Below are 25517 nucleotides of genomic sequence, written 5' to 3' on the forward strand. Positions count from 1 at the left end.
TTATTTTTTTATTAAATTGTTCTTTTTTTAATTTCAAAAAATTAATTGGTAAGAAATCGTCATTGTTTTCATTTCTCCATCTTCTTCACTCATACGATTATCTCATTCATATTCGATGTTGATGGAAATCTTTCATTAATTTTAAACTCAAGGAATTTTATTTTAATCAAAAAAGTTTTCTTCATCGCCTGGAGTTTTAATAATTAAAAAATCACTACAGCTAAATTAATTGTATATCTTGCGCTTGATTATTTATAATTCAATGAAGTGACAAGGCAATTTTAATTAAAACATCTTAAATTAACTTTAACTTGTACATTCTAACAGCTTTTCTTCTACTTATAATTTCACTTGTTGATTGCTATACATTTTATTTAAAAATTACAGTTTAAAAAAATTAAGCGCTATTTTTGTATTGTTTACAAATGAAATAATGTAAATTTTCCTTACTCATAGTACTCTAACTTGTAAAATCAATAGCGGCTTGGGTTTTTGAGGACGAGTGGTGCCTTGAACAACTCGCCGCTGACTAATAAGGAAAACGAGAAGCGCGGCCAGATTAAGCGGGTTCGCCCAAATGAAGCGAGCGCTCATCGATCTTTCCTTTTCTGTATCTTCCTCAATTGTGAAAAATGAATATCAATTATGTTTTGCTCCATCTGCCTCAGGGTGGGGTGGGGGCTCCAACTTGGACCTTCCTCTCCAGTCAAGCGTCCCCGCCTTTTTAATTGAGAAATATTTTTGCGTCACAGGTAAATTACTGACTGCGCGTTCAGGTCGGCTTCCCTCCCATTAAAATTCGATTTGGAATAGGCGTTTATTTATATAATGTAATTTTAAAACAACAAATCGAATCGTGGTTTTGCATAAACAACAAATAAAATTGTAATTAAATTTTTTTTAAATAAATTCATGAATTTATAATTTGAGAAAATCATGACACTAGAACCGAAATTCACAGAGATTTAAATAACATGCCACATTTTTAATCGTTTCGGCAGCCAATAATTATTGCTGGGCGTTTAAATATTTAATTTATTAATTTTGAATTAAAATTATTTTATATAAAAAAGGTAATTTTTTTATATTTCTTTCACAAGGAATTTTGCTGAAGAGGCGTCTGACCTTTCCCATTCATTTTGAACTTTGACATTTTTGCAAAATGTTAAACGTCAACAGCCGCAAGAAACGAAGTACGTGTAATTGCAGAAATTAATGATTCCATTTGTGTTTCAGGTACTCAGGACTTGTCGATCGACCACCCCTCGTCGACGAGTCGCGGCACTCCGGAGCCGCGCGAGATCAGCATAATCAGCATCAACCCTGACGTGCAGGAAGAAGACGCGTGCAGCATGTTCCCGAGCAAACCCGGCGTGCCGAGCTCGCCGAGCGGGATGGGCAGTCCGGTGCCGTCCGGCGGGCCCAACATCACGTACCGCGGCGTGTTCACGACGACGGGCAGCTCGCAGGGCAACTCTGGCGCCGGCAACACCAGCGGCATCAACCACTGGATCCTGCCGAGCAGCGAAAAGGGTCTGTTCCCGTCGCTGTTCAGCGTTTTGCCCCCGCAGCAGCAGCCGCACTACGGCAGCGCCCCCTCCCCCCTCAACTACGACGAGCGGGGCCCCGGCACCCCTCCGCAGCGGCCCAGCGCCTTCGGCCAGCAGGGCGACCTCCTCAACCTGCAGCTGGACGCGTGCGGCTCCAACCTGCCGCTGAAAATCCCGCAGACCTTCTCCAGCTGCTCCGAGACCAGCGACCTGATGTACTCGCGGCTCGGCCAGCAGCAGCAGCAGCCCAAGTACCAGTGGCTGGAGCCGCAGGAGTACGCCGTGCCGGGCCCGTCGGGCCTCATCCCCAAGCAGGAGCCGCAGCAGTACCAGTCGGAGCAACCGGCGCCGGCGCCCACCCCCACGGGCAGCACCACCTCCTCCAGCAACACGCAGCAGTCGATGGCGCCCGGCGGCGGCTCCTCGGCGTTCTCCTCCGTCCAACTCGCAGAGTACAATCCCTCCACGAGCAAAGGCCACGAGATCCTGTCGCAGGTGTACCAACAGAGCCCCATCCCCCTCAAGCTGGTGCCGGTCAAGCCGCGCAAGTACCCGAACCGGCCGAGCAAGACGCCGGTGCACGAGCGGCCGTACGCGTGTCCGGTGGAGAACTGCGACCGCCGCTTCAGCCGCTCTGACGAGCTCACCAGGCACATCCGGATACACACCGGCCAGAAACCGTTCACCTGCCGCATCTGCATGCGCTCCTTCTCGCGCTCGGACCACCTCACCACCCACATCCGCACGCACACCGGCGAGAAGCCGTTCAGCTGCGACATCTGCGGCCGCAAGTTCGCGCGCTCCGACGAGAAGAAGCGCCACGCCAAGGTCCACCTCAAGCAGAAGATGAAGAAGGAGTCCAAGATGGCGGCCGGAAGCGGCGGCGGCGGCGGCCACCACCAGGCCCACTCGCAGCAGCAGCAGCACCAACAACAGCAACAACAACACCCCTCCTCCCACCACCACAACGTGCACCCCCAGCACATGCACATGCACCCCGGCACCCCGTCGGGCAGCATAGGCGACGACCTCCCCGTGGTGACCACCTCCCTGTAGGACTCCTGTTAGTTGCTTTTTTAGACTCTCCAGAGAATTGAGTATGAAAATATGCGCGCGCGTTTCTCACAACACTGTGTTCCAACTTCATATTATTATACATTGTTATAAGTATAAATATGGAAAAAACAGAAACGATCGAGGTTCTTAATACACACAAAATTAAGAAAATCTCCTTTTTAATAGAATATTATTATTATTATTATTATATATAAATATTAATGTGAGTGTCTGTGATTTTACTAAATTATTGCGGTTGTCTATAATATATAATATTGATTGATTCACACACACACGTTTTGCACATTCAAGATCAACGCGACGTACGTGTCTTTTCCTATGTGCTCTCTTAACTGTGCACAAGCGCAATATTTTATATTATTTTTCGTCCGACTTCCTGCGTTAACAGCATCCTCGTGCGGCAGGGTAAACTCGTGCAATCGATACTGCGCGACAGAATAATTGGCGAGCACCATTGACATTTTATTTTTATTGCGTTCTGAACAACACACACAAAATCGTGAAATCGATTGGCTTTATAAATACAAAAGAGATTAAATTCCATGACATTTTTTCCTACTTAATAGGATTATTTAGAATCATTAAACATTTATCATGATTTTTCCCTTTTATTTAATTACTACCAGTTACCTCAGTTAGTCCTGTGCAGGAAAACGGCACGAATTTTTACTGAAAAAATTAAATTATTTTTTGAACAAATTTTCCCCTCGCTCACATACTTCTTCTCCAATTGGACATGTGCGTTTGTGTATTTTGCATTTGAAACTTCAAATTCATTGCGTGCCATCACTTGGAAACAGGCTTGTAAATCGTAGGTTTACACAAATTAATGGAAGATCTCTTAATATCAATGACTATGCTAAATGCGCGAGATTCTAACAGATAAGTGATTCTGATTAACTTTCTCATTCACGACACAAAACGTGCAATGAAATTAAAAACAGATTTTTTTTCTATCAAATTAAAAAAGTATATTTTACAATTTTTGAATGATAGATTTATTTTATTAAATTATTATTATTTTTTTTAATTGCAAACTTTCTGTTTTTTCAAGTTTTTTCTCCTCCCAGTAACGCAGCATTAACGCTAGTCCTCGTCAATTCTTTTGCTTTGCCGACCATCTTAAACAAGGACCTTTACATTTTGCTGCAACCAAAAGATGATTGAAAATTAAATAATATTGCCAATCCGACTACCTGCTCGAAAAAATATCACACATACACACAAACACAGAGACACGTAAAAATTGAGAGATCCAAAAAGCTATTTTGGTACTGCGCGCCCTTTGCCATTTCTTGCGGTTGAGATGCTGAAATTTGCAGTAGATCCAAGAATATATTTTTGTGTATGTTTGGGCTGACTGATGTCTATAATATTTAAATTATTTATTGTTGACAGTGTTAAACACGTACAGATCTTTCACTTGTAACTGGCTCAAAAACTGTATTGATTGCGGGGGTACAAATATCCTCTCATAATCGTGCGCGTGCTTGTCAGGAAGTTGAAAGTGTCCGAAATTGACAAGGCATGCAGCGTAATATTTTTGTATTTGCGTTAGAAATGTATCGAGAGGAGACGTTGTGAGAAAATATGTGGCCCTTAGTTATAGGCAAAGTGGGTGTAGACGACGAGCAATTGGAAAATAGAAATGAGGCGAATACTTGATGCGTGTTTCAAAAGATTTGAGTTTGTGAATTTGATTTTTTCGGAGCTTCCCCAGAGCACCGAATCACACACTTTTATCACAATAATGCAGAAAAAGAGGGAACTCTTTAAATGTCATCAGCTCAAAACGCAAGCAAATAATATAACAGTCCATTTTGGCAGCCCGTGAAATATTTATGTGTTTTCCTCTTTTTGATTTTATTCAAGCTCCGTTGATTCACAAACTTTTACCTTTTGAAACACCCACCGATTTTAAGATTTTTCGCCCATTTCCTTCTTTATCTCCTTTGAAAATTTCTCTATAAATCAGAACGTCGTTTTCTCTTCTACTTACAATTTGTTGAGTGTAAATAGTCCTGCTCTGTATATAAGGCATCTCGTGCAAGTTGTAATGATGAATTAATAATTATGCATTTTGTAAGATTCTCAATTTTTGTTGCAGAAAATATTTAGTTTCGTGATTGGCGGACACACTGAAAATGCCGCTCACATTGTTGCCAAATAACAGCGCTAATACATATTTTTTGTGTATAGTTTATTTTTTAAAAAATCGATTACAATTCTGCGGAGTGCAAAGTTGTTGATGGTGAAAAATTATATTAATTAATACATACGTGCTGCTGAGTATTACACATTCCTGACTAAACAAATTAACGCTTAAGTTTAATTATATTTGAGCACCGTTCGCGGTAAAAATCGTTTTTATTTTACCTAGCTGATGGTTTTATTGCGTTTTTCATTTTTGATTTTTATTTTTTTGTTCATGTGTAAAAGAAATGCAGGCAAAATGAGTGAATGAGTGAGCAAAAACAAACAAACCACTTTAGACATCCTCAAAGAATCTTTTACCCGCAAATAAAATAATTAACATGCCTTGTGAAGAAATCTATCTGGAGACGCGCGCGGCAACTTAAACGAATCGCAAATCTGCTGCTCATGGCCTAATTAGCTGAATTTTCAGAACAGTTTAAATTATTTAAGAATAAACGCTGGTGCCAAATTTTGAAGTAAAAAGAACATGAAAAAATATATTATCGAGGTTAGAAAGCAGAGGCATTTTTATAACGATTGGCAAAAACTGCTTGGTTTCTAAATTTACTGTAGCTTCACAACTGTATTCACAATTGTAACTGTGGCCTTTTGAGATGCACTTTTAAGAAGGAGCGCTGGTTACTCTGATTTTACTGGACTCATTTAGAAAATAGAATATATTATGTATATACATTGATTGGATATTTGAAAAACCGCGACTTTAAATCCGAGCAAAAATTATCTCAACTTTATTAGTTTTACTGGAGTGGGTTGAGCCACACAAATGCACAATTAAGCAGGCAAAAATTTTGAGAATGGGCTGTGACCAAATACTATAAATATTAGCAGTACTTGGCTGTAGTTCGAGGGATGTCAACCCCTTTGGCCGCTTAAACCGTTCTAGATGCGCGAAACATTGTTTTTAAATTAATTATTTGCGGTGCGATTAGGCTTCTGATCATGAAACATAATCTGGATTATTTTATTTCCGCAAAGTGTCTTTGCATGCTGACGAAATTTACAGAAACAAAATATGAACCTGATGAGAGTGTTTTAAAAAGAAAAAAAAATATGTACTTGAATTTATTACATATAAAAATACTATAAGAATGTACAAAAAGAAACAGGCCTAAGTGTAAAAATATTGCATACAAATTAATATGCAAAGTGATGTGTCAAGTTTTGCTACTTGGATTATTTAATAAATAATTATTGCAGTAGTCATTGTAAAAAAGCTTTCATTATTTGATGTTTGCATTTCGCGCGTGGTTCATATATTTCTGTACCGTTTGGAAAAGATGATTGAAATTAATTCGGTGTCTTTCCACACGTCTCTGTTCCAGTTAAATGTAGCTGTCATACGAAAAAAATAAATACATTTTAAATTTGATGGTTTTGCGCTGCTGCTTAATTATTCCTTTGGATAAAAAAATGTGTGCATCTTCAAATTTTCTAGATTCTCTCTATCAATGGCATTTGAATTTTCCTGTTCATGCTCTCCATTCATTGCACACGAAGCATCCATTTGGATTTATGGGAAATTGTGTTTTGTTGAATGTTCCACGATTACCTTGACTTTGATTTAATCTGGCAATTAATGAACGTATCATATATATTTGAACAATGAGAGAGAATGTTGCATATGAAGAAAAAAAATGAAAAAAACAATAAAATATTCAGCTCGTAAAATAACGTGTTTCATTTAAATATCAAACCTCCTTTTTTATATTATTAAGAAAATTAAAAACTAAATAAATCCAGACTTGGTTTTTTTCATTCCCGCCACTGTTGAGCGATGCTGAATTGGCGAATCTGAAAAGAGTGAGCGGGGACGAGTTTCCTGAGTGAGACGATCGCTAAAAATAGCGGGCATGAGTTGAGTGCACTACACGGCAGGCTGGCGCTGGACCCTTAGCCTAACCTCGACGCTACATTCGTTCTTCGGAGCAGAGATGCGCTGAAAAGTGCCATAAACAAAGGATTGTAAAATAAAAATCCCTATCTCTCAGCACGACTCAACAACAATGGGCTCGGCCAGGTCAATAATGGTGCGACCATAAAGCCCGCGCGCCTTTCCCTCGTGCTCCCTCTTCTAATTGAGGCAAATCCTCCCGAAATAAAAAATAAATAAAATAAAACCGCGGGAAGACGTTATAAATGAATAATTCGTGACCACGGCCATAAATAACAAATTGTTGCTAGTGTAAACCGTGCCACACTCGATGAGCGATGAGGTGTGCAGTCGAACGCTCAATATTATGTGATCATTTAACTTGTAATTACATCACGTATTATGTTATTAATTCAGCAGGAGCGCGCACAACCATGCTTGCTGAGGCGAAGACAGCTGATAAAATCCAACATTATTTACTGAATTAGGTCACGGATCTTTTATTCCTAGAAGAGTTTCTCTCAGCTGGGGCTTCTGTTGAGCACCGAGTCTATTATTTAAATTAATGCCTTGAAAGATTTTATCATTACAAATTATTATTGTTTTTATTCAAACTGTAATTTTGGCATGACAATTTGTAATTTAAAGCAATTAAGACAGTAATTCATAAATCGTTTTATTAATTCATTAAATATATATTTTAAAAAAATTTTTACTAATTAAATGAGAAGATATCACCAGAGTTTGGCTGTGAGTTAAGTATTATAGTTATTTATGTAAAAACTTAAATTTATTCTGCCACTGGCACAATGATTTTTTCAACGGAAAATTTAAATTATACTATTTTCTTATAGGAAGGATATGGGGATTTCATAACGACAATAAAAGGGAGGTTCTTCATTAAATTTATCAGTGCATCCGGTTGTTTATTTCAGTGATATTGTTGCGGAAAGTACGGCACGCTTTGGCTCTGACGTTTTTCATTCGCAATCGCCGGCAGAATGGCATGAAAATGTTTGTTGATTGTTCTATTAATGGAGTCGGCGCGTGGAATTTTCGGTCGGATGTCGTCACGCGCGTTTTCCACTGGAATGTGTTGGAATAATACAAAAGTAGTTTTGTGCAAATGAACGGTGTGTGAATGGACGGGCGACCAAAATTGACAGTTGCCTACCTGTCCGCAGACTGGGGGGAGCGAGGGTGACGTCAGTGCAGGCGACTTATGAATGAGATGAATAAAGGCAGCCGCTGCAGACATAGTGACGTCAATCCCTGCCGCTGGCCCGCGCTTAGATCGATATATTACAACGCAAAATAATTCGCAACCAAAAGAAATTAATAAATAAATATATATATTTTTTTTTTGTCTGGTTGAATGAATGGAAAAATATTCAGGATTTTTTTTTCAGCATAAAATTTATAGTTTTATTAATTTTTGATCAATTTTGTTTTCTGCCTTTATTAACTTCAAATTTTCAGCCTGTAATCGTAGCCAAGCGACACATTAATCGCACATCAAAGGGCAAAGTCGTGAAACTTGATCCACCTTCCTTCCCCATCAATGAATTGAATTTTGAAGCGTCACATGCCCGCCTCTATTAGCATCAATAGCACTTTTATCACAACTTCGAATTTTAAATGGGCGAAACCGTTTCACATTTTTGCAAATAACTTGATTAATTTGTTCAAACATTATCAACTTTTAATGATCTATTTATGTAAAAAAAAATATTTTATGTTTCTTATCAAATAAAAATAAATCTCATGCTAAACCATATTACATTTTTCAAAAATTCAACTAAAAATAAATAGCTAATTTTTCCTTTAAAAAATCAATATCCATTTTTACGCTCTCCGATTATAAAATAATTGCGGTCATCGCCTGGATTACCGGCTTATGCAACACGCTCCGTGTGCGAGTCGAACAGGTTGCATAAACTGTCGCTCACGAGACTTGTAACAATGGACGTTTTTGCAATGACACTGAAAAACACTAATCCAAATGAGCATAATACATAACCTCGACGTTTAAAAATATCTTTTATAGTATTTTGGATTGCTTAAAAAATGACAAATAAAACACAAACCTTTCCAAATAATGTAAAATAATTATTTAACTCTTCTATCATTATTTTTTTTTTATGAGAAGCAAGAAAGCCTCTGACAATTCAAAGCTATCATTCGATTATTCAACAATGGAATAGTGCCAAAATGGAATAAGAATTTCTACCCCAGTTGGCAAATCCCGTGACTCGTGACCTAGAAAGTAAGAACACAATATGGATTCGCATGTTTTTGCAAGGGTCTGTATGGGAAACAGGTGGATTTTTTTTAGCAGAGTTTCTAAAGCCTGTAGACCTTGAGTTTCGTTATCAGTCCTGATTTGAAAACAAAGAATTAATAAACTGATTGTGAGTTACAAATTGCCCAAAATTATCTTTGCTTTCATCTGCATTGATAAAGATAAAATAAAAGTAGCAGAAAATAAAAACAAGGATTAATTTAGAAATAATCAGGTTGATTTTAATGAAAAAATCAATAACTCAATTTTCTCTTTTCATACTATAAGTAAGGAATGGCTCCTTCCTTTTCCCGACCCTTTCATCTTACTCGTCGCAAAATATTCCTAAGTTTTAGGGGCATAAAATAAGAATCTCAAGAGGGATGAAATTTGAGAATTTTCAGCCCTCTCGGAGGATTCAACTAACTGTTGCACATTTACCGAGACCCGAGCAGAAAGTCCCGGTCACGTCACCAGCGCTTCTCTCGAGCGAGTTGCTATGGCGACAATCGATATGAATGCCCAAGTGTGACGCGCAACCCCAGCCCTGGTGTCACGCCTCCCTTTTTGTCCTGGCGCACGCAAGCGCCGCGCCCTTCCGGAGCCGTCCACAGTCTCAACCTCAATGATCAGAAACTACGCCGAACCGGCTTTTTCCCAACTACGAATTTCGCAGCGAAGCAAACTGACTGATAACTTTCAGTTCCAAGTTAAAATAAAAAATATAGGAAAAGGAAACCCCAAAATTAAAATATTGCATATCCACGGTTTTTTTGGTAGCTTTTATCTCAGCACTATCTTCTTTTTCCCTTTCTGATTTTGAATAATCTCCTAAGAATCCAAGGACTGGCGGACGTGACTCAGCATATCCGTCAAATTTGAACTGCCGAGAGATAATTTTATCGATTTCCTGCATTCATTCTGCACACAAAGGGCTGAATTTCTGCTCTACGTCGTTCAATATGTTCTTCATATTACAATTTATTATTATTCTTAGGGGGATATTTTTTTTATTATTTGGAAGGAAATTGCTGAGAATGTAGATTTTTGTTGAAAATTGAAATTTTGCGCAGCACAAGAGGTGCCGGTGAAATTTTCCAAAGGTCAAAGGCGCATCGCAAATTCAGACCGTCAGAGCATGCGCCCTTTCGCAGCAGGAAATTTCGCACCTGAATGAAAACATTGCAGATGTTCACGGCGACATTGATTTTGTTTCGTGTTATCTGAAAGTTCACGCGGTTTGCTTCTAGCGTTTTCCTCTTTCAGCCACACGCTGAAAGTTTTTGTGAATGGGAATATATTTCCCGCATAAAAGCGACAAAGATAACCAAATTATATTACTTTTGAAATTTTCTTGTGATTATTACTGCTCCAATTACTAGCGCAAATTTTACACTACACAAAAGGACTTACAGTTTCAATGGAATTAAAAATTAAACAAGTAGATATTTTTTCGTTAATCAAAATAAAATTACAAAAAAAATTAATAGGTGCATGTAGTTCCATTAAAAAAAAAATTAATAGCTTCATTTTAAGGAGGATGAACGGAAAACCGATTATGAGGGCACCAAAAAATTGCTTTGAATTTCAGTACTTTTGTTCTTCCATTTCGAACCGAAAAAAGTGTATATCAAGAAATTATAATTGTACTATTGGGATTAAAATAGTATTTTCTACCAGAATGATATTATAATCACTATTTTATTATTCATTATTAATACAATAATAATACTTAATTTATCCATTTTATGTGATTTTATGTTAATTTTATACACAGTTAAAACCGAAAATACATTTTCAAGTTATCTTAAAATTTTAACAATATTTTTTAATATTTATTTATTTTAAAATTAAGTGAAAAAATTAAGTCCTAAAATTAATCTGCCATCTGTAAAAGCCTCGGCTTAATATGTTAATTTTTAAATCCATTATTATTACTTAATGTTCATTCTTCACATATTGAAATTAAAATTTTTTAAATCCAATATTTTCTTTCCATTTACTGAAACTTATTTTTGTATATTTTTCCACATAAGGGCAAATTTACCTCTGCAATCAGTCGAAACGTAAAATTAAAACTGTATTTATTCACCGTGGACAAAAGTGCCGAGGGAAAAGAAAATAAAGGCATATTATGCAACATATAATTAAGGAAAGTGCGCAAATGGATATCGTTAATGGAAGGGAGGATTTGGTGGGCAGGGTGGGGGTTTATCAACGGGGCAATTGAGAAGCAACAAGGGCCAGCTAATTCATTGAGAGTCACACCACTGCAGAAGTGATTTTGGGGCCGTGTTTGCGTCAGAATGACGTCACCAGGCTCGGCGAGCTCTTGCAGGGATGACATGGGGTAGGGTGGGTTCGCCAGCCAGCCGCAGATCGATTCCCTACCACACCCTGCGCACCCTCGTCCCTCCCTGCTCTTCTCTCAAATTTATCGCAGCCTTCCAGGGAATGCGTTCTGCAGCGGTTCACGATTCCAAGAAGAGGAAGCGCCAGATCCATTCATCAACCTGAGAATAGAATTATTTTCCGCGGAAAAGGCTGCGTCGATTCCCTGGAAACTCGATTAGAATCGCACCATTTTTCTTGCTGTCAGATGAGCAGGACACGGCGAATTATTTATGGCGACGAGCACAAGTGTTTTGGGTCCACGGCGAGAGAGTTGCTCAGATACACAATCAAGATCGCGGTTCTCTTATTTCAATAATAATAAAATACTGAATTTGCTAGGTACAGTTATTTTTTATCGTTTTCATAACCTTTCCGCTAACAATTAAATCAAATTAATTATATTAAAATGTTGAGCCTCTCAAATTGCAGATAATCTAGTCTTCAGAATTACTTTTGCCAATTTTATGATCTATTAATTTGAATGTTTATTTCATACATACAAGATACCCTTAAGTCTCTGTGAAATTGAGTGAAATAATCTTTATTTATTAACTTTGAATACATCAAAAAAGTTAAGATGATAAATAAAGTATCCAAGTCAGGGAGAAAAACTTTAATTTTTCAAATAATTATTCTTTAAATTTTATTTTTTATTCTTAGATATGTCCGCACTTTTCGCCACCTTAATTGTGTTCACCGAGGCTAAAAGCATTGAACCAAGTTGATAAAAAAGTATTCGAGCTGAACTCTATTTATATTAATACACCTCTTTTTTCTCACAAAATTTTTTTTTAAAAAAGCAAACTTGATTTGTAATCATTGAAGATATTTTTTCCTCTAAAATATTTAAGGCCAATTATAATGAGTCAATGATGTATTAATTTACAAATCATAATCATTTTAACGTGTTCAGTTCACACAATTTTCTGCATTGGCCGGTGTGAAAAGTGGCGGGCTTTTCACCGCCTTCTCCGCGAGAGGTCAGGACCGATGCGCCCAGCGTCAAGATAAAACAGAAAGAAACACGAGGAGGAAAAAACAACAAAGATCATTTCTGGCGCCAAGTGGTCGGATAACAGCTGCGTCTGCTGTCTCTGGCTTCGCGTTTTGGCGCTGAAAGGGCGGAAAAAAACCAGCTTTTCTTCAAATTTCGTCAATTACAACTGTCGGCACCATTCAGGATCAGTCCGCAGCTAGAAATTCCAGTTAAGATCTCTGACAGCAGCCGAAAATCAACCCACTTTTTTCCTACTGACAAGAGGTGTGACAGGTGCGGTGTGTATCAATTTTTAAATAAATAATTCATCTATCTTTGAGCACTTTTGTCAAGCATTTTTTTCTTAATTCTTGTAAATTTGAGATAAAATTAATTCATCCCAGGATTAATTCATCCTAAATGAATCTCTTAAAAAAAAACTTGTCACTGTTTTCACTCAAATCCGAATTTGAATTTTTGATTAAACTTGCGTTTTTTTTTTCAGGCGAGAGAGATCAATACATGCAATGGAGGTGGACGATTTGAAGGTTGAGGAGCACGAGTGCAGGACCTGTGGCCGTCCGTGCACCGTTGTTGCCTTTGATTTATTCGAAAAACCACAAGTTCGCATGTGGCTGGAGAAGACCCTCAGTCTCAAGGTATAATTAAATTTTCCCAGCAAATTTCGATTAAACTTTTTGTATAGATTTCAAAATACGACGGCAAGTCCCATTTCGTCTGCACAGACTGCTCGCAACACATCAAGAACTGGAACATGTTTCGAGCAAAATACCAGCGAGCCAAGAGAGAATTCGAAAAGGAAAACAAAGCTGGTGATGGTGAAGTAGCTTCGAACAAGAATGACAACCCGAATCGAGTCAGACGACTCCAGAAAAGCATCGAAGCAAACCAGGAGAGAATTTTGACTGTACCTAAAGTGCGTGGTTAACTTTCAATTTAAATTATCCTCTTGAATAAATTGTTGGTCTTTGCAGGTCAATGAGGAGAAAGATATCAAACCAACCATTCCGATGCGAATCAAGATTGAGCCCAAGATCGAGGCTGATCTCTTCAACACTTTTGGGTTCACTGAAATCAGTGCTGTGGCTCCAGTGCCGATCAAGCAAGAGATCAAGATGGAACACGGAGCGGTGAAAACCGAGGTTGACGACGATGATTTCGATTACTCTCTGGGAATGACCAAACCAATGTCGATTGAAAAACGCTTGAAACAAATCAAACTGAAATTCAAGAAAATTGGCGAACGGGAAAAGAAGAAGAAATTGATCAGGGAACAGGAAAAGCTGCTCGGTGCGGGCAAGAAGAAAAACCCTAGGGAAAGAATGCCTACCAAAAACCCAAGGAAGAGTTCTGGAAAGGAAGTTTCTGAACCGGAAAATGCCACTGGAAATGATTCTGACAAGCCAAACAAGCCGAAGGTGATTTTTTTCTATTGATTAATTTGTTAGCTAATTAAATGTGATTAAAGGTTCCTCAAGACAAGAAATCCCGACCAATGCCACTTTCAAAGAAGAAACGCCAGTCAAATGGAAATAATACTGGTGCTACAAAAAGAAAGGCAAGCGAGTCTGAAGATCCGTCTGCTGCAAAAAAGATTTGCCTCCCTGCTTCGTTGAAAACAAGTTTGATGGCGTATGAGAAGCAAATTCAAGAGAATTTGGAAAATTGAATTGTGAATCTTGTTAGGAGCTTCAGCACTAATCAAGCTTTTTTTCCTGCACGAACTTTAGAATCAAGCTGCAGCTCCTTGCACTCATTCAACTAGAATGACAATATTCTATTTTTCTTACTGAGAGAGAAAAGAAAAAAATGTATTTTGCAACCTGAGGAGATTGATTAGTCTTAAGTATGTGGGAAGCTGAACACTCCTTAAATATTCTTTTTTTGTCCAATTGTTGATCATTCTTAATGTGAAATAAAATCTGGCACATTTCCACAATGATATTGGGAATAATATAGTTCCTGTTTTTGTCGATAACATTATGTAAATAATAAGTCAGTTAATTATGTAACTAAAAAAGTTGGACATCACAATTTCGTGCCATTAGATGTGAACTATGAAAGAATAGGATAAAAATAAGCTGCTTTTAAAATATAAACAAAAATACCAAAATTGATATTACGGCAGGAATCTTGTATTTTAATTTTAAGCTTTGAATCTCTCTGATCATTAGTTTTATACATTTTAAAATTAGTCGAGTATTATTCTCCTGGACAAATATGTATAGTTTTCAATAAAGTTTAAATTTTAAGCTTCCAGTAATAATTATATTTTTTGTTGTCAATAATTTCCAATGGATCTGTCATTAATCTGATAAGATTATAAGAAGGCGATAAACTCTATAGGAATTGTGTCACTGATGTGTGTTGACTAGCAGCGGCAGTGAACAGATTTCACTAGTCTTGATTGCTGTGAATCGGCATATGGGGCAAAGTTCAAGTTAGCCAACTCACTCGGTCAGTGCAAGCGCCAGACCGTCGAGAGCCTCGCAATGCATAGGGTCAGTTCCTTGATTGTGCCAAAGTTTTTGAGGTCTTCGAAATGCATTTGGAGAAACAGCGCCAGCAATGCAGCGTCCGTGCAAAAGCTTTTTCAAAATAATGCAGATTTCCCGGCCAGACACATTGGACCTCGAGAAAACGAGCAAACCGAAATGCTCGATTTCATCGGATATAGGGTTAGTACCAATTAAAACATTTATTTTTTTTAAATTAATTAAAACTTTCAGACTCTTGAAGAGATGACAATCAAAGCTGTACCTGAAACTATCAAACTCAACCGTGATTTGAATATCGAAGAACCGACGTGTAAGTTTTTCTATTGATGTGATATTTATTATTTTTATTTTTCTCAATGTTTCACAACTGGATTTAATTGTCTGCTATGAACTACATACATATGTTTGCTTGACCTCTGACCACCATTCATGGGGGGTGACCCGCTTGGCCTCTGCTCAGAGATTATTTGTTTTTTGCAGCCGAGCATGACTTAATGATCAGGATTAAGAAAATCGCCGAAAAGAACAAAGTGTGGCGCTCGTACATTGGAATGGGTTACCACAACTGCTGCACGCCGCACACAATCATGAGGAACATTTTTGAAAATCCTGGATGGTAAAATAATTTAATTTTAGTTACATTTGAAAAAAAAAATCAAAAATTCCAAAGGACGACTCAGTACACCCCGTATCAACCAGAGGTGGCTCAGGGTCGCTTGGAGGGCCTCCTCAACTACCAAACGATGGTGGCTGACCTCACTGGAATGGAGGTTGCAAACGCCTCGTTGCTCGACGAGGGAACAGCAGCCGCGGAGGCGCTCAGTCTTTGCTACAGGTTTTGCAAATTTATTCTTACAATTTTTTGAATATCACTTTTTTTTACCAGGCAGAATAAGAGACGCAAGCTGTTTATTTCGGACAAACTTCACCCTCAAACTGCGAGTGTGGTCGAAACGCGCGCCTCCTCGCTGGGGCTGCAGGTGATTCAGGGCAACGTGCTTACCGCAGACTTTTCCAGCAGGGACTACGCGGGAGTTTTGTTGCAGTACCCAGACACGCACGGCTCGATTACGGACTTTTCGGAGCTCACAGAGAAGGCGCACGCCAACGGAGTAATTATTATTTTCAATTTTTTAATTAAAAAACAATAAAAAATATTAATTTTTCCCATATTTTTTTTTCATACCATAATTTTGCTTTAAAATATTTTATTCTAAATTTTACTCCGTAGACTCTGGTCGTTTGCGCCACTGACTTGTTGGCTCTCACAATCCTTCGACCTCCTAGTGAGTTCGACGCCGACATTGCCGTCGGCACCAGTCAGAGATTTGGCGTCCCCCTAGGCTACGGCGGCCCTCACGCCGGTTTCTTTGCTTGTCGGCAATCTTTGGTGCGCCTCATGCCAGGCCGAATGATTGGAGTTACGAGGTACTTTTAATAAAATTATGAGATTTTTTTTTAAATACTTTTTCTAAGAGTTCAAAGACTTGCATGATAAAGATGAAATGTTAAATAAATCGAAAAAATGGACGTTAAATCACATTTAAATATTATGTTGAATAATTGTATTGTGAACTCGAAGCAATTAGTTTGATAAGCACCAGAGCTGATAATTTTTGGGAAATTACCTGGACTTTTAATGATATAATTAAAATAAATGTCGTTTTTTTTCTTTAATAACTGTATTTAATATAGAGACATCAATGGCCTGGACGCGTACCGTTTGGCCCTTCAAACCCGAGAGCAACACATTCGACGCGACAAAGCCACAAGCAATATTTGCACAGCGCAAGCCCTTCTTGCAAATATGTCTGCAATGTTCGCGGTGTACCATGGCCCTCATGGACTAAAGGATATCGCAACCAGGGTCCACGACTCTGCTTTGCTCCTGGCGGCAGGTAAAAATAAATTTTTTTTATTTATTAAGGATATAATTTTTTTAATTTAAAATAGGTGCAAGGTCGGTTGGGCACACTATTATGAACCCTCATTTCTTTGATACCATTCGGATTTCTCTAAACTGTGACGTCGCTGAAGTCCAAGAAAGGGCGCAAAGAAAGCAAATCAACCTGCGCTACTACACGGACGGAACAGTAAAATTTAAGAAATTTATAAAAAAACATGTAAAAAATTACTTTTTTTTAAACAGATTGGAATTTCTTTGGACGAAACAGTGAAGGTCGGTGACGTTCAGGACCTTCTATCCATTCTAGGTTATCAGGGAACAGCATCAGAGGTGATTTTCGTTAATTAAAATTTAAAATTTTTATTTTATTTATAAAACATTTAAAATTTAGCTAGCTGAGGAAAGTGCCCATGAAATCCAGGAAACAAGTCTGTTGAGTTCCCAATTCAAAAGAACGTCGCCCTATCTCACCCACCCTATTTTCAATTCGTACCACTCGGAAAGCAGGATCGTCCGCTACATGAAAATGCTGGAGAACAAAGACATCTCCCTGGTGCACTCTATGATTCCTCTGGTAAAACTAAAAAAAAACTTCCTTTGCAGATTAATTGGAAATTTTTCTATCTGACAGGGCTCTTGCACCATGAAGTTGAATAGTACCACAGAAATGATGCCTTGCAGTCTGAAGCACTTTACAGACATTCACCCGTTTGTTCCTCTGGAGCAGGCGCTCGGCTACAAACAGTTGTTCGAAGAACTGGAGAGGGATCTGTGTGAAATTACTGGCTACGACAAAATCTCCTTCCAACCTAACAGGTAAATTAAATTATAGAAATAAATTAATAAATAAATGTTTAATAATATTTACAAAAAAAAAAAAAAAAAAAAATAGTGGGGCCCAGGGTGAATACGCAGGACTGAGGGCGATCAAATCATACCTGGAAGCAAAGGGCGAGGGTCACAGACAAATTTGCCTGATTCCTGTTTCTGCTCATGGGACGAACCCAGCGTCAGCCCAGATGGCAGGCATGCAAGTTGAGGCCATCAACGTGACCAAAGACGGAAGCATAGATATGCGCCACTTACTTGCAAAAGTAAATTTTTAAATTAATATATCTTATTTTTTAATATTTCTTTTGCGTTTGTCTTTTAGTCTGAAAAACACAAGGAAAACTTGGCGTGCTTGATGATCACATATCCATCAACTTTTGGAGTTTTCGAGGAAACGGTCGCAGATGTGTGCAAAATTATTCATGATTGTGGCGGTCAAGTAAGTCATAAAAATTTTATTACAATATGTTATAATAAAAAAATTTAACTACAAAGGTGTATCTTGATGGCGCCAATATGAACGCCCAAGTGGGACTCTGCCGGCCTGGTGATTACGGATCTGACGTTTCACATTTGAACCTGCACAAAACCTTCTGCATTCCTCATGGAGGTGGAGGCCCTGGTATGGGACCGATTGGAGTGTAAGTTTATTAAATTTGAGGCCTATAAAAATAATTCTTATTGATATATAATTGAAATATAAATTTTAGCAAGGAGCACCTTGCACCTTTCCTTCCCAGCCACCCTGTAATTGACCCTCTGGCCTCACTTGGTGCAAACGCGAAATCATTCGGAGTCGTCAGCGCCGCGCCATTCGGCTCCTCTGCAATTCTTCCCATCTCATGGGCGTACATAAAGGTAATTATTAACATTTTAAATTTTATGTAATAATTTTTCAGACCTCTTATATTATTTTATTTTATTTTTAATTGGTTCATTTTTGTAAAGAAATTAAAATTTTACATTTAAAAATGATTATTCTGATTGCAGATGATGGGCCCCAAGGGCTTAAGGAAAGCGACACAAGTTGCTATTTTGAACGCGAACTACATGAGCAAACGTCTAGAAGGACACTATCACACGCTCTTCAAGGGCAAAAACAATTTGGTGGCCCACGAGTTTATCATTGACGTCAGAAATTTCAAAAAGACAGCCAACATTGAGCCTGTTGACATAGCAAAGAGACTGATGGATTACGGTACATTAATATTTTTCTCTGAAGATCAATTTGCCTAGTGATTCATCACGTTTATTTATTTATTTAATTAAGAAAAATTTAAGGTTTCCATGCTCCGACAATGTCTTGGCCTGTTGCTGGAACCCTCATGATCGAGCCCACAGAGTCCGAGGACAAACAGGAGTTGGACCGATTTTGTGAAGCGCTTATTTGTGAGTTGAAATTAAAGATTTAAATTCTGAAATCTACTTGTGAAAATCAGGCATTAGGAAGGAGGTCGGAGACATAGAAGAAGGACGAATGGACGTCAGAACAAATCCCTTAAAAATGGCACCTCACACACAGGCGCAAGTCATTACCTCTGAATGGAACAGACCCTACTCCCGCGAACTGGCCGCTTTTCCTGCGGTAATTTTATTCTTTTTTTATCATGCACAGTGTACAATTTTTTTCTGTCAATTGCAGCCTTTTGTCAGACCCGAGAGCAAAATTTGGCCCACCGTTGGCAGGATTGATGATATTTACGGCGACAAACACCTTGTCTGCACATGTCCTCCAATTTTACCCGCTTACTCCTTTTAAATGTTGAAATGTAAATTTAATATTGCCTAAATTTTAAGATAAATAAATGCGACTCAAATTTTATAATCAGGTGATCTTTAAATTTTCACGCCGCAAAACAAAGTAAAAACTGCAGAAAAATCAAATAAAATAAAAATTAATTAATAATAAGAGAATAATGATTTATTTTAATTTCAAAAGGTTTTTTGTTTTTTGTCACAATTAACTTTTATTCCTTTCTTTGTCCCATTCACTCTTGATTTATGTAATTATCATGCAGAAAGATCAATTGTTTACTTTCCGCGGTTTTTCTGCTACTGTTGTTGGAATAAAATGACTTCATACTTACATTATTATTATAATTTTACTCATTGTCAGGCAAATGGAGAGATTAATTATTGGTTGATGAGATGATAAGGAAACGTCGTGCGAGTAGATTCGCTAATAAGGAATACAACCGAAAGATAAGTTTCAAGATAGATATTGACAGCATTGACCTTGGCCCTGCCGTGTTCGTCAGCATAAGCAGCGCAGAGGTTAATGACATATCGGCGGCTTGCGACAGATGAGCGAGCGTGAAATAACTGCAGCTATGAATATTTCCATAAAGATTCTCTAAACTCCGCAACTGTCCAATTTTTAAAACAGGTTTTTTAATTGAAATTTTAGATTTTGAAATTGCAAGAGTAATAATTAAAAAAAAAAACTATTCCACAACTATTTTTTATATTATTCTTCAATCCATGCTGGTCAAATACCTCTAAATTGCTTTGAACTTTCAGAGGACCAGTTAATTGCTTATGAAAATCGAGTTTTATTTTGATGGAAAGAGAGAAGCGGCAATAATGTTTAACGTTGAGGCACCTGCTGCTCACCAGAAGATTTCTTTGAGGAGAGTGCACCTGTAGGAGGAGCCGGGCATCAGTAACGGGTTAAGTGTTGCTCGATCCAGTCAGTAACCTCTGAAAAAGCCAGCCGACAACATCTACAGGTAGGAGAAGCCGCGCGCGTTGTTATTCAAGCGATCTCGCGCAAAGTATATTCACTCTTAAGTTCAAGGTAAATTCCAGAGTATTTTACTTTACTTCTTCTCAACTTCAAGTTCTTTACAAATTTTCTTTTCCGCTTGAACCGACTAAATTTATTATTTTAATAATTAATCATGATTCATTTAAACAAAAATGAGACTTATTTATTTTGGTTTTTTATGATATTCCTATTCAATTTTATTATAAAAATACCTGTTTTTATATAAATCTAATAATAATAATACTCAAGTGAACTTACCAAACTAAATTTAATTAAGACAATTGAATTAAGATTTCATTGCTTCGACATTTAAATTATAATTTATTCTTGCTTGATATAGATTAATATTATTTGTGACCTCTTGTTGTAAATATGAAGTTCGCATTTTGAGAAATTTATTTACTTATATCCTCTAAAATAATATTGATTATTTTAAGATTTTGCGGTTAAAATAAATTAAAAAAAGAAAATAGGCAACAGCAACATAATGTTCATACGTTCTTTTATAATTGAAATTATTTATTTTATAGAATTTCCTGTTAATTTTTTTCCTGAAAATAATCTTATCCTCCAATTTTACAATTCTGTTTCCTTGTGATGCGATTGTGTGTTTTTCTTCTTAAGTGTACTCTCTGCTGTGTGCCAAAATTAATGCAAGGAAATTCAAGAAACTTCTCGACTCATGCCATGTCCATTACTCCCAAATGCCACTTATTGAATAAACAAGTGAGCATGTTCAAAATTTTTTTACACCATCATAATGCTCTTGCAAAAAAAGCGTGAAAACGCTGCGAAGGATAATCCGCGCCGCAAACACATAAAGGCTTGGTTGAGCTAAAAGCTATTTTCTCATACAAATATGCACCGTTACCCACATGGCGAGAGATGCATACAGCATAGGCGCGTGTAATTATGCGAACAGCTAGCACGCGTTATTAAATTATAAAACTTGAGAGAGAGAAAGAAAAAAAAATAGCGAAGGCTTTTGCTGACGCCAAACAAATAATTGAAATTTTATTTTGGTTAATGGGTTAAATCGATTATAAATATAATTCGCGCGCATGATGGATGATTTGCTTATTTTTGTGTCCCAGAAAGATGCTGGTCCCGAGCAGATCGAAATTGTCGCTGGTGCTTACCGTGGGTCTGGCGTACGTCATCCACCAGACCAGGGCATTGCCACTAGTCGACTCAGGTATGCTAGTTAAATTCAAGCCAATTAGCAACATTACAATAAGCCAAATTGAAAGTTTCAATTTACTGCGAATGTAATTAAAAAAAAGAGATTTTATCTTTTAGGATTATTTGTGATCCTTGGAGTTTCGACTTGTCGCGACAGCACCGGCTATTGTTTGCTGGGCTCCGATTGCACCCTGGACCACGACTTCTCACCTGACGACACTGGCGGCCACTGCAACGGTCTGAGGACTGCATTCACACCCGCGGCCAACTTCGTCTGCTGCAAATATAATGGGGCCGACGTTAAAATGCCGAGCACGACCACTGAGACACCCAGCACATCACAAGTCACACAACCACCGCCACCAAAAGGCACAACGCCCGAGCACAAACCCTCCAAGAGACCAGCAATGCCAGGTAAAATGTCCACACATTTAATCACTTTATAAAACAATTAAAATTAAATAATTATTATAATTATTATTTTTTTTAATTAAGCTGAAAGCTAACATTCAATATGGGTTTAATGAAAAATTGAAACCAGGCTCCTCGTTGTGAAGTGAAAAAATAATGAATTTCTGCAAATTTTAATTTTTTATCAATCCCTTCCTCATAGTTTGAGTTCGACATGACAAACCCTAGGTTTTTAAAGTACCAGCAGATCGCAGCTCAGTTTTTGGAGTTATTTTCCTTTTATATTTGTCATATTTTTCTTTTTCATAGAGGAGCCCAGTTTCAATTTTTCATTTTAATTTAATGAGTGATTAAATTTTCAATGAAAATTTTCTTATCCAGAATTATGGTTTAACTTAATTAATTTTAAGCACTGAACTATTTTTATAGATATTTTTTATTATGTCCAGATGCGCCAACAAAGCCTCAGGCTCCCGCAACAAACTCGTCCGGTGGCGCGATTTTCTGGGTTGATCTCACATCTCCCGGAAATAAAAATGATTCTGCAAGCAAAGTAAAATTCGAGCCGGTCAAGAGCACCGTCGGCGATGCGAATACGCGCCCTGGCAGTATCCTGACCGTGTCTGGCGCCCCGATTTATTCGCAGAACGTCCCAGTATTGAACTCTCCAAGTATTGCAAACTGGATCAAGCCCGGCGCTGTGATGAACATACCCGAGATTGTGGCTACAAAGCCAGGCAGCACCGTGACAATTGGCGGAGGCAACGAACTCCTCGACGAAATTGTGCATGTGAATAAAAAACCAATTTAATATTTAGTTGCATATTTACTTACAGTATTAAATTATAAAATATTTTAAAACTGTTTTATGTATTTATATTTAAATTAAAAAAAATTATAAATGCATAAATTTAAAAAACATTTATTTTTGTATTTAGGCTGTTGGCTCTGAAGTTTCGCATGGGGTTAGCATTACCCAGGACGATTTGTCCCATCACTTGGTTAGTCCTTCGGTGCAACTGGACACAGTGGACGAGCAGGAGGAAAACAATGAGCCAGCCGCTCCAGTCGGAAGCATCGAGACCCACGAGCCCAAGCCGACCATCGAAATTCTGAAACCAGTGACGACCGAAAAACCGATCATCCTGAGTACCCTTGCTGTGGAGGCGACAACCAAAAAGCAAGCGCTGCCGTCGTCAACCACGGCCAAGCCAGTCGAGGAGGATGAGGAGCCCGTCGGAGAGGAAGAAGACGAAGATGAGGAGGAAGACGAAGAAGCCGCCAGCGAGGAAGATGAAAGTGAAGAGGAGGAGGAGGAGGAAGAGGACGATGGTCTCTTTGGGTTTGCAGATTTGGTAGAATTGCTTGGCCTGGACACCCCGCAAAAAGCTGGCGCTGCACAGGTGCGTCAAAAATAAAAGTTGATAATTTTAATAATTAATTTGTTTGTAGATTTCTGCTAAAAACTACTCAAAAGTCGCGGACAATTTAGAAAGCAAGCTTGGAGAGGATAATGTATTATTGGAGAGAATCGACCAGGTTGCTACTGAACCCGAGCAAATTGAAAAAGAAAAAGAAAACGCCACGGTTGCCTCCAATCTTGTGGGAGGATTTATTTCGTCGCAGGAAAATAAGAATCCTTCGAATTTTTCTTACGAGACGCTGATGACCCTGCCGATTGGCGTAACTTTACAAGAAAAATATGCAATTTAAGAAATAAAAAATAAAATTTCAGGGTTTGTTCACTTCGACCACAACTGAGATGACTCCCGTCGAGGACGTGAAGGAAGAGGAACCGCCTTTGTGCTTCGGGCCTGTCCGACAGCTCCACAATCCCGCCTGTTGGGTGGTGACTTTTGTGATTGAAAAGAACGGCGCGACGACAACTCTGTGTGCCGGTGCCAGAATCACTAAAGACTTGGCTATAACTTCCGCGAGCTGCGCGATAAAGTGAGATAATAATCCGAAATCAAAATAAAAAATTTATTATTTTTATCAAAGGTTGTCTTCGTCTGGCATGGGAACAGTCAGGGCCATTTTGCCAGCGAGCAGTGAGAACAACACTGAGATCACCATAAACGAAATAGTCATGCATGAGAAGTATCATGCTGCGCCTCGACTGGCGCTTGATGACATCGGTATGGTGGTTAATTAAATAATTAATTTTAATAAGTCTGGGTTTTTTTCTGCAGGGCTGGTGAAGTTGAATACTTCCTGTTCTGACATCACAGATATGGACATGGGCCACTGCACCCTCTGTCTGTCTCAAGACAACGAAGCTGATTTCAGGTAAAAATAATTTCAGAAACCAAAATTTAAAATAATTATAAAAAATTTGAAATTTCAGCCACCTTACTTGCCAGATTCCTCAGTTTTATAAAGACCCAGAAGAGGTAGTTTCACCACACAAAGTGGACTTGAAGGAGCTTTCCATCGTGAGTAAAAATATTTGCGACGGTGTGGTTAAGGCTGATGAAGACGGAAGCAACTTCCCGAGCGTCTTGTGCTCTGCGCCTCCGAAAAGTGCCGAAAATGAGGTAAAATTTAACAAACTTAATTCAGAAGAAAACTTTAATTAAAATTTTCTTCAGCCTATCCACCCTTTCCTCGACGGGGTACCACTGGTTTGCAGCGGCACAAGAGGAATTCCATTTTTGGCCGGAGTGACAATGAAGTCGGCGATTACGGACTGGACCATTTACACGCCCGTCAGTAAATACGTCGAGTGGATAAGAGCAAACGAAATACCACAGATCATCAAAACTGTCACCTCTAAACCAGTATCTCTGTAATTTCTTTGATTAATTGCACAATTGTATGACTGAAAGAGGGCGCAAATGATTCCGGAAATGACCAGTGAATTTTAATTGATTAAGCAGGTTAATTTATATTAGAAATCATACACTCTGTACACAGACCACTAGTTTTTATATGTAACTTATTTATTTGTAATGAGAATAGAATTATCTGATAATTTCGGTTGTGTAAAATGTCTTTGTGTGTGTTTTATTTAAAGATCGATTCCAGGGATATTTATATTGCTCTGTATTCAGAAAATGATTGCTAAATTTTGAGTATATCTTATGAAAACACGATTTGAAAAGAAAAAAAACTACTGCCACGCAATCAAAAAACAACCTATACTGAGGAAAACGCACGAGACAAAAAAATCAGAGGCTTAGTTTTGATCAAAAAACTTTATTCAAACGCGCTGGTCGAGTCAAGTCAATATTGCAAGTTGGATTCTTGGTGAAAATTATGAATTAAATTAAATATGAAATAAATTATTTATCATATCATTGATCATCTTAATCTATTTTATGTAGTTAAAATAAGCTTAGAATTTTGTTTTTAATGCAAATTTAATTTATTTTAAATAGTCTACAGTCGGGAATCGTTTGGCGAGAATCATTTCTAGAGAAGCGTTGCGTGAGAAGAGAAGCGTAACACTCATCAACGCCATTTCACAAGTTTTGCTATAATATGATCACTCTTCACAGAGGGTTGAAAGAAATATAATCATGCAGACGTGAGGT

At 38.1% G+C, this 25517-nt stretch overlaps 4 protein-coding genes across 9 annotated transcripts in view; all 4 read left to right on the forward strand.

The window, feature by feature from the left end:
* The window catches only part of LOC132196861 (early growth response protein 3), a 51291-nt gene extending 44766 nt beyond the window's left edge, over nt 1-6525 (forward strand). For all 3 annotated transcript variants that reach the window (XM_059619789.1, XM_059619790.1, XM_059619788.1), the window contains one exon: nt 1237-6525. In XM_059619789.1, coding sequence (XP_059475772.1) covers nt 1237-2606 — 1370 coding nt within the window. In that variant the 3' untranslated portion in view covers nt 2607-6525. The remainder of the gene's footprint in view (nt 1-1236) is intronic.
* A 5878-nt stretch (nt 6526-12403) lies between these two features.
* Nucleotides 12404-14443, forward strand: LOC132196799 (uncharacterized). 3 transcript variants are annotated; one of them, XM_059619689.1, is made up of 5 exons: nt 12404-12664; nt 12871-13024; nt 13072-13302; nt 13361-13804; nt 13855-14443. In XM_059619689.1, the coding sequence occupies exons 2-5, from the start codon at nt 12893-12895 to the stop codon at nt 14053-14055; spliced, it is 1008 nt and encodes a 335-aa protein (XP_059475672.1). In that variant the 5' UTR covers nt 12404-12664; nt 12871-12892; the 3' UTR covers nt 14056-14443. The 3 variants fall into 3 exon arrangements, with proteins under 3 accessions (XP_059475672.1, XP_059475673.1, XP_059475671.1); XM_059619690.1 differs by having other exon boundaries at nt 12404-12650; XM_059619688.1 differs by having other exon boundaries at nt 12405-12659.
* A 316-nt stretch (nt 14444-14759) lies between these two features.
* LOC132196573 (glycine dehydrogenase (decarboxylating), mitochondrial) lies at nt 14760-19595 on the forward strand. The gene is made up of 19 exons (XM_059619325.1): nt 14760-15064; nt 15116-15194; nt 15365-15500; nt 15555-15719; nt 15771-15996; nt 16116-16312; nt 16580-16782; nt 16838-16977; nt 17034-17120; nt 17182-17364; nt 17422-17606; nt 17683-17884; nt 17944-18060; nt 18117-18262; nt 18332-18479; nt 18612-18819; nt 18903-19010; nt 19061-19206; nt 19264-19595. The coding sequence occupies exons 1-19, from the start codon at nt 14879-14881 to the stop codon at nt 19378-19380; spliced, it is 2979 nt and encodes a 992-aa protein (XP_059475308.1). The 5' UTR covers nt 14760-14878; the 3' UTR covers nt 19381-19595.
* Nucleotides 19596-20277: 682 nt separating this feature from the next.
* Nucleotides 20278-24975, forward strand: LOC132196800 (uncharacterized). 2 transcript variants are annotated; one of them, XM_059619691.1, is made up of 11 exons: nt 20278-20418; nt 21483-21583; nt 21688-21984; nt 22431-22771; nt 22920-23384; nt 23434-23664; nt 23717-23931; nt 23983-24119; nt 24174-24270; nt 24329-24518; nt 24573-24975. In XM_059619691.1, the coding sequence occupies exons 2-11, from the start codon at nt 21487-21489 to the stop codon at nt 24771-24773; spliced, it is 2271 nt and encodes a 756-aa protein (XP_059475674.1). In that variant the 5' UTR covers nt 20278-20418; nt 21483-21486; the 3' UTR covers nt 24774-24975. The 2 variants fall into 2 exon arrangements, with proteins under 2 accessions (XP_059475674.1, XP_059475675.1); XM_059619692.1 differs by having other exon boundaries at nt 20309-20350.
* The last annotated feature ends 542 nt before the right edge of the window (nt 24976-25517 follow it).

This window comes from Neocloeon triangulifer, unplaced genomic scaffold (genome assembly GCF_031216515.1).
Source record: "Neocloeon triangulifer isolate White Clay Creek 2 clone unplaced genomic scaffold, ASM3121651v1 ptg000012l, whole genome shotgun sequence".
NCBI lineage: Eukaryota > Metazoa > Arthropoda > Insecta > Ephemeroptera > Baetidae > Neocloeon > Neocloeon triangulifer.

Excerpts from the sequence above, each read along its gene's own strand:
- LOC132196799 (XM_059619689.1), top strand. The coding sequence starts at position 12,893 with ATGGAGGTGGACGATTTGAAGGTTGAGGAGCACGAGTGCAGGACCTGT. Across the intron at positions 13,025-13,071 it reads AGAAGACCCTCAGTCTCAAG|ATTTCAAAATACGACGGCAA; the intron begins GTATAATTAAAT and ends CTTTTTGTATAG. Across the intron at positions 13,303-13,360 it reads GAATTTTGACTGTACCTAAA|GTCAATGAGGAGAAAGATAT; the intron begins GTGCGTGGTTAA and ends TGGTCTTTGCAG.
- LOC132196573 (XM_059619325.1), top strand. The coding sequence starts at position 14,879 with ATGCATAGGGTCAGTTCCTTGATTGTGCCAAAGTTTTTGAGGTCTTCG. Across the intron at positions 16,978-17,033 it reads GCTACTACACGGACGGAACA|ATTGGAATTTCTTTGGACGA; the intron begins GTAAAATTTAAG and ends TTTTTTAAACAG. Across the intron at positions 17,607-17,682 it reads ATCTCCTTCCAACCTAACAG|TGGGGCCCAGGGTGAATACG; the intron begins GTAAATTAAATT and ends AAAAAAAAATAG.
- LOC132196800 (XM_059619691.1), top strand. The coding sequence starts at position 21,487 with ATGCTGGTCCCGAGCAGATCGAAATTGTCGCTGGTGCTTACCGTGGGT. Across the intron at positions 23,932-23,982 it reads TCCGCGAGCTGCGCGATAAA|GTTGTCTTCGTCTGGCATGG; the intron begins GTGAGATAATAA and ends TTTTTATCAAAG. Across the intron at positions 24,120-24,173 it reads ACTGGCGCTTGATGACATCG|GGCTGGTGAAGTTGAATACT; the intron begins GTATGGTGGTTA and ends TTTTTTCTGCAG.